The sequence below is a fragment of the Ipomoea triloba genome, chromosome 14 (assembly GCF_003576645.1).
Source record: "Ipomoea triloba cultivar NCNSP0323 chromosome 14, ASM357664v1".
Taxonomy (NCBI): Eukaryota; Viridiplantae; Streptophyta; class Magnoliopsida; order Solanales; family Convolvulaceae; genus Ipomoea; species Ipomoea triloba.
In genome coordinates this window covers 823,250-831,371 of record NC_044929.1, presented here as the reverse complement: position 1 = coordinate 831,371, position 8,122 = coordinate 823,250, and the positions used below count along the sequence as shown (strand labels likewise).

The 8,122-nt window shown below is 38.1% G+C and overlaps 1 protein-coding gene across 3 annotated transcripts in view; it reads right to left on the bottom strand.

Moving 5' to 3' along the window:
* Window positions 1–5,539, bottom strand: part of LOC116005024 (ABC transporter G family member 7) — a 7,463-nt gene extending 1,924 nt beyond the window's left edge. For 2 of the 3 annotated variants that reach the window (XM_031245241.1, XM_031245243.1), the window contains exons 1-10: window positions 5,233–5,538; window positions 4,277–4,467; window positions 4,020–4,170; window positions 3,606–3,738; window positions 2,361–2,562; window positions 1,931–2,204; window positions 1,471–1,602; window positions 816–1,036; window positions 499–711; window positions 301–385 (exon numbers count right to left, since the gene is read on the bottom strand). In XM_031245241.1, the coding sequence (XP_031101101.1) occupies window positions 301–385; window positions 499–711; window positions 816–1,036; window positions 1,471–1,602; window positions 1,931–2,204; window positions 2,361–2,562; window positions 3,606–3,738; window positions 4,020–4,170; window positions 4,277–4,467; window positions 5,233–5,463 (1,833 nt within the window). In that variant the 5' untranslated portion in view covers window positions 5,464–5,538. Of the gene's footprint in view, window positions 1–300; window positions 386–498; window positions 712–815; window positions 1,037–1,470; window positions 1,603–1,930; window positions 2,205–2,360; window positions 2,563–3,605; window positions 3,739–4,019; window positions 4,171–4,276; window positions 4,468–5,232 lie in introns of all 3 variants that reach the window. The other variant, XM_031245242.1, reaches the window with a different exon arrangement.
* Between the last annotated feature and the right edge of the window lie 2,583 nt (window positions 5,540–8,122).

Here is an 8,122-nt window from a genome sequence, read left to right as displayed (position 1 = left end):
AAAAAAAAAAAAAAAAAAAAAAAAAAAAAAAAAAAAAAAAAAAAAAAAAAAAAAAACCAATACCTACTGATATAGCAAATGGTTCCATTTAATCTCACTAGGAACCTAACATGTACTCTGCAGAACCAAAAAGATATCAAGTATTTTTTCCCCCATGGAATAAGGGGAAAGACCTAACAAACTAATGGGTTTTTCATAAAATATTAGTCCATTTTGTATAAAACATAAGATGGATTTTATTTTCAATCATTTCTCTAAAAATGCCACAAATTAAAGTAGAGATCCCCGGGCTTCACTTACTTGTTCACCGTATTGTATATCAAATGAATTTTGATGCTCAAACTGGAGGCCACTAAATTCATTGATGCAAAGCCCTTGAAATGCCCTGAAATTAAACAATGCAAAGTTGCTAAGTGGTGCAATCAGAGAGCCAAAGAACAGCCAAGTGTATAGAAATCAGAGTAATAATTATTCATGCAAATTTAAAACATATTTTACCATCTTATGAGAGAAACACGAGGAATCCAGCGAAAAATAACTGGGGTGTTGTCTGAATTAACATAATAGCCCCCAAACACAATAAAAACAGTCATAAGAGAAGGCCCTAAGGCCATAGCTGCTTCCGTAGTTGGAACCATAGCACCCACTGTCAAACCCATTGCAGATGCAGCAAATGACTCCATAGTCACGATACCACAGAACTTGCCAAACCTGGAAATTGAAGAAGCAAAATCTCAGAAAGAGGAATAATATGTGAATTCACTCGCCTGATACTATACCAGCAAAAGACAACTACTGCAACAATGAAAGCTCACCTAGAAATAGTAGGATGAAGTCGCGTCATGGGGTACATAATGCTACCAAAAAGTAAGGGGAATGCTGCACCAATTGGAACCTCAGCTATCAACTTTGACAGTAGATACGGTCCTAATGCATAAGACCCTTTAGCACGCTCACGATCTACAATTGCACGTTCCTTGGGAAAGACACCCACAGTTTTTGTGAGTGCAGCCATAGCAGTGTTTATGGCAGCAACCTGTGACAAAATGAACAAAAGAAAAGTATAAAATAAAAGAAAGGAATTAGACACTCAAAAATGTCAAAATGTCATCCCTACACACTGGACAACTACTGCGACTCTTTCATGTGCAGGAGTAGTTTGTGACCAAAACATTACTGCTAATTATAAGATCATGAGTGTAAATTGATTGAGGATTGACTATTGATTGAGAAGTAAAAGAAAGAAGGGCCATGTTCAAACAAAAGGACAATTTTTAAGGAAAGTTCAGCTTTTAATTTTTCGGTTCTGGTCAAATTCATTAGTGGAAATGCAAGCAATGTGTCTAAGATGCAGTCAACTTTTAGCTTCAGGCCAAAGAACCAACCACATAGCATGCACATCCATTTGTTCATGTATATAACACATCCATGAAAAAGACAAAACAGAAAACCATAATAGAATATGCAAACCTGAAGCAATCCCAATCTATCTTGTATGGATGTTTGTGATCTTCCCATCCTCCAGAAAACAGAACCAAATATCAGAGCTGATGCAATAGACATTCTTGCCCGAACTTTGTTTGTTGGACCATCACGAGACGCCTGTTTATAGACTACAAGTGTTAAACAACACACACAGAGGGGGAAAAAAAAAAAAGGAATCCACCTCCAAAAAATTGTCTTTCAAAAGTGCATCATATTCAATAACTTTGCAATTCAAAGATTTCTCAGTGGAAATCAGGCAATCTTTATACAAATGAGGCAGTTAGCTTGGAGTACATCCAAGTAATACATATTCTTTAGTGTCTGTATGACGCTCTTGAAGTTTGAGTTATACAAGTTTCCAATCCTTAAAGCCTCTCAGAATCCCATATGCCAATCACATCAGTGTACTGAGAAAATATTAAGTTGAGAGATGATAAGGACATACCTGCATCCATGCTCGTTTAAGGAGTAAAAAGAACTGCCTCCACCAACCACCTTTCCTTTTGATGACTATTTTCTTCTTTGAATTCACATGGTTCTTTAAGTCATTACTAAAAATTGGACTCGCATACATAGTAGTTGCTATGTTTTGTGAGAATGACTCAACAAGTCCATCTATTCTTTTTCGAGAAGCATAGACAGTCTCTGATGATCCATAGTCTATTGATATCAGATCAGCTAAAAACTCAGCAGGATTGACATGATCTGGGCAAATATACCTATCATCAATAACAAATTACCAGTATTTCATTAAACACTATAATTGCAAGGCAAAGAATATAGCAATGCAAAGCATGCAAAAAGAGTTGAACAATAAAGATATTTATGTTATAATTTTTCATTTCGAAGTATTATCAACCAAATCAGATACAAACCCAAATTTTGCAAAGTATGTCAATGGCTCCTCGCCTGCAGGGCCAGCATAAACAAGTGAACCTTCTGCCAGCAACAAAATGTCGTCAAATTTTCCATACACAGAACCTCTAGGCTGATGTATGGAACATATCACAGTATGGCCATCCTGTGCAAGTTGTCGTAGAGTTTCCATAACTTTCTCTGCTTGAAAGGCATCAAGTCCTGAAAGCAGTTATCGTATTAACAGCAAAAATTAGATACAAAATTATCATTATTTTTTGGGTCAGTATATCCATTTAATAATTGCTGCAAAAAGGAAACTAGGAGGAAAAGGACTTTCTACAGCAGCCCAATAGCTGGCAAACCAATGAAAAGCCTTTTTCCTTGCTCTGTTAATTGGGGCAAAAGGTAAAGTTGCGAAGCAAAACTACCAAAGGATTTTGTACCACCCTACGCCAATCAGAGTTGAATTAAGGTGTAAAGAAATGGTTTTGATTAAGGACTTAATATGCTTTGCAGATTGTTATGGAATACATTCCACAGTAACTCTTTAAAATCTCTCTGAGTCTCCAGAAATTCCAACAAGTAAATTGAGCAGAATGAATGAAGACCAACAAGAGTAATTTAAACAAAAATAGATCTGTCTTACATATTTAAATTATCAGACAGATTTATCTTTTTAAAAATCTTCCCCCATACATAATTAAATCTGTCTTACATTGGAACATTTATTTGAAACTACTATGGACATTTCTGGATATGTGGCCAATTATTCAGTGCAAAAATTAGTATGCACGTCCCTAGTATCATCTGTGCACAAATAAGTTCAGTACAGCATGCAAGCCTTTGATACATCCATGAGGGGCCATAATATCCAATTTTCAGTATGACATGGAACAAGACTCTCATTTGTAAGTAGTAAATTGCATAAATGAAATTAAAAACAGGAGGTTGTTCACAAAATCAGCACATTTTTATTCTTAGTTTGAAGGGTAAAGAGGGTATTTTCACTAATTCTCAAGAGCATTTGATCTTTAAAAAGGGGCTATTTCAAACTTTTTGTTGCATACAGGGGATGCCATCAGCTCACATTCTTCACTGTTATAGTTCCCACTGCTTGGATGAACAATATGTCAAAGCAACACAATTGCAATTATAAGCCTTTCTACATAATTTTTGTGCATTCTATCTCAAATTGTTATGGTTAAGGTGCAATAGGGACTATAAGATAGCATCTTGCCTGGAGAATTAGGCCAACAACTTACCAGTGGTTGGTTCATCTGCAAAAATGACAGATGGACTAGCAATAAGCTCACATGCAAGTGACAGCCGTTTCTTTTCACCACCACTTATTCCACGAACTTTTGCATCACCAATGCGGGTATCAGCACAACCAGCCTTTTTGAAGAAAGACACATCAAAATGTAAACTCAGCAAACATCACAACGTCAAAATACATATAAACATACACACAGATGTATATAAACTCTAGATTGTCAAGACGGAAGTACAAAAGATTATTGAAAATGAATCAAGAAGTAAAAATTCTATAAGAAGAAAATGAATGTGTAATAGCCCCAGCCCCAAAGAAAACATTAAAGAAAACAGCTATTACTCTGTTTTTGAGGTTTAACTAGCAAAACAATAAATATTAAATAAGAAAGAGAAGGCAACATTACCAAACCTAGTTTAAACAAGAGATTGTTCACGTATTCTTCTCTCTCTTCCACAGATGATATGTCCTGCAGCTGAAGTTCAGCTGCAAGAGAGAGTGTTTCTTTAACTGTTAACTGTGAGAAGAAAAGGTCCTCCTGTCTAATGTAAGCAAACCTGCAATAGCAAGCACAATAAATTGAAAACATAGGCCCATAAAATACACCTGCTAAGGGAAGTCAATGGATCAAAGTCATTCTAATATTCTTCAAGATTTTCATACTTGAAAGGTTTGTTGGAAAACGGCTGCCCATTGATCTCCAAAAGGCCAGATAAATGCAATTTTGTTGACGCTTTTATCTGACCTGCTAACACATTAAGCAGAGTTGTCTTCCCCGAGCCTGACGGACCCATTATTGCTAGCAACCTCCCAGGCTTGGCCTCTCCACTGACACTTTGAAGCAAAAAACGCACCTGAAATTGGGAAAGAGAGCCAAGAAAATCAAATAAATGAGTAAACTGAAGTGAAATTACCATGATCATAAGACATCTCTTTAAATAAAATTTATAAAGGTTTTTAGCTTAATTTCCTACTGTAATAAAGAGAAGCTTGTAAATTTATTAGTTTAAGTAAGCCCACTGCATTAGATGATTAGAATATGTATGCTATCCAAGAGAAGCCCAATAGGTTCTAAAATTGAAGTGAGAACTGTTTATACTAATAACGGCAATGCCAATTTATATTATCACATCCTATCAAGCTGCTGATAGAAACATACCAGTAAACTTTTCAGTTTTCACCATCTTACAATCTCCGAGTTCAAAAAAATAACGTGTTTCAGGAAAACTTCAAATATAAGAGAATATTGTCACTGCATGTCATATTATTTTCTTGTGGTACACATTTTCATTGTAAGTAGCAACCGCAACAAAGCAAAAATATAAAATTATATATTGCAGATATCTAGATGTGTGTTTCAATGCGTTTATAATCCGAGAATTACACGCCAATGATCTTGAAGTTTCCACTTCCAGTGACTACTCATTTCTTATCAAATAAACAATGAATATGTGCAAATTGTGATTGAAATATTCCAAAATTTAACCATAAACAAGTTCAAATATACGGATTAGCTTTTCTTTTCACTAGATTGACAGTCTGACAGATACTATTTGCATATATATCATGCAATTATTCGAAATAAAAATAACGATAATGAGCTGTTAACAAAGACTTACTGATTTCGAGGAATTATCGGAGAGAGAACAAGTAATGTCAGTCCACCGGATGGTGACCGGAGACACTTTCCCGTCAGGCGGAGCCTCTCCATTCTCATCGCCGTTCCTCTCGTAGTCGTCCTCCTCATTCTCCGGCAAGACGACTGGACCGGGACCGGAGAAGAGGCGGAGCAGCAGCGCCGCCGCAACTGCCGTCACTAGCTTCCCTACACCGCCACCAATCGGCAACATATCTTCTCAGTTGAGTGCTGGGGTGGTTGTTTTGTTCCTTCTGGTTCACTCTCACTCACTCCTTAGCTCATATTATGGGAAGCTTCGCTGCCAAACGGCGTCGTAGAAAGCGGATAGCGTGTACTATACGACGTCGTTTTTCGTATCGGTCAGCGTTTTGAACCGGAAAATGGCTTGAAAAGGACCAACGGCTGGGAGATATTGAAGAGATATTTTGGAGCGTAATTTGGCAACACGTGTCCCGTGGCAGAAGATAAGATATGCCAATTGCTAAATGCCAAAGATTGAAGTTATTTATAAATGCCTCCCCTACAGTTTTGTGTAATTGTAACTTATAACAATTGTCTCACTTCTTCAAACTACTCCAATATAATTAAGGTAAGAACATGCTCTAAGGTACCAAAAGAGCAATAGCAGCGCCATTGATCGCATGAGGCGCAACAATTCACCCAAACGAATATGGTAGCGTTACCATATCTTCTCCTTCTTCTTTTTCTTCTGAAAACTCTTTTTTTTTTTTCTCTCTCTCTCCTTCATTCTCTCATACTTGACATTTTAAAATTTGTGCAAAAAGCCAACTATTAAGGATGCTCTAAACATCTAATGAAATTTGATGCTCAAAACCACTAAAAGAGTTTATTTAGTATTTGCTAATTGCCAAATAAGGCTATTGACATCCACGTGTTCTTTTACCATATTGTATGGTTTAGAAAATAATTTCATGCATTGTCTCACAAAATATTGTATTTTCAATTTTAAAGTAATGAAGAAGGAAACCCAATGTGGTAGCTCAAGTGGCAAGTGAGCTCTCTTTGTGGTGAGAAATTTCTATATTAGCAATTTGTAAAAATATTTGGTAAAATTGGTTGTTTAGGTTAGCGGTTAACATATAAAATGACCTTCTCCAATAGTGGATTTTGCACAGTTTTTTAGAGAGAAAATGCCACCATGGAAGTGCAGTTTTTTTTTCATAATTATGGGGCCCATAAATGAGGAAGAGAGTTGCGCCTCACGCGCCCAAGCAAGTGCATAAGTCTTTTTTTTTTTTTTTTTTTGGAATAAGGGCCAAATTGGCCACTGAACGTAACGCGATAGTGCAATCAGTCCACCCAACCTAAAAAACGTGCAATTACCCCACCCAACAGTCCAAATCCCTCCAATTTTACCTGGTAGCCGGTTTTCAACCCTTCTCCCGGTTGCCTAGCTGACCTGTAAGCTTACATGGCATTTTATTTAGTTTCCTTTACTTTTTCTTCCTTTCTAGTCTTCTTCTTTCTCCCTCTGTTATTATTCTTCTTCTTTAGAGTTTAGACAACAACCAAAGCTAATACACAATCAGAACATGAACATGATGGAACAAAATAACCTATGCAACTCCCAGATTGCTTCTATCTAACAACCCCAACATTAATCCCTCCCATCTCTAAAACCCCTTCCCACTCTCTCCTTCTCCAACCTCATCGCATCTGGCAATAACCTTTTGTAGAACTGTAGGTTAATTTTTCTGCCTGCATTATTCCTCTTTGGCTCTTTACACTCACCCCATACCAATTACAAAGTTAAAATATCAAAAAGAAAACAAAAATATATAATAAAAAAAGAAATTATTGCTATTTAATTGAACTACCCATTCGCCACTCCTACCCTGCCAAGAAGAAAATCAGAAGCTCAAGGTCGACTACAATGGCATGCAAGACAAAGACAGAAACAGAACGAACAAACTCCGGTACACATCCGACCACCCATGGGGCAAAGAAGCAGAACAACCTCACAAACCAAAAAAAAAACAAAAAGAAATTAAAGCTAAATTAAGAACACTAACAAAAGAAGATGGAGCCACGGACACCGCGCCGGAAACTGAAACTATTCGCTTCCTCCATGGGGTGCGACCAGCCCCCAACTGGGCGTAGGAGTGGACAGTAAACCCAGATCCTTTAAAACCCAAAGAAAGTCGAAAGTTGTGTTTAGAACCCCAGCCTCGCCTCCGCCGTCCCTCCTCTGCGCAACGCCAACAATGCCGCCTGCCATTCCAACTCGCACTGCCATCGTCGCCAACAGACGAACCAGCGCCGAAGTCTGGTAACCTCATTAATGCCGGCCGGAGGGGAAGTAGCAGCGACCAATGCCTGGATTCGGCGCCGCCTGAAGAAGGAGAATCTCCTCTGTTTGCGTCACCTCTGCCCGCCAACGATTCTCAATCACGCCCGTCCTATTCTCGTTTCCAGAAAACAAACATCGATGGATAACCAGAAAACAAACATCGACGCTTCTAAGGAGTGGCGCGACGCCGTAGTCCCAGCCCAAGGCCAACGTCTCTCCTCGATTCTTTGCAGTTCACTCAATCGCCGGCAAGTCAACGGGATCCGACGAATATTGAATTATCAAACAAATAATTCCATAGGTTGAGGCAGCTCGCTGAATGTTTGCGCGGAGAATAGCAGATGGAAGAAAAGGTCAAAGAAATGAAATAAAATGCCAGGTAAGCTTACAGGTCAACTAGGCAACCGGGAGAAGGGTTGAAAACCGGCTACCAGGTAAAATTGGAGGGATTTGGACTGTTGGGTGGGGTGATTGCACATTTTTTAGGTTGGGTGGGCTGATTGCACTATCGCGTTACGTTCAGTGGCCAATTTGGCCCTTATTCCTTTTTTTTTTTTTT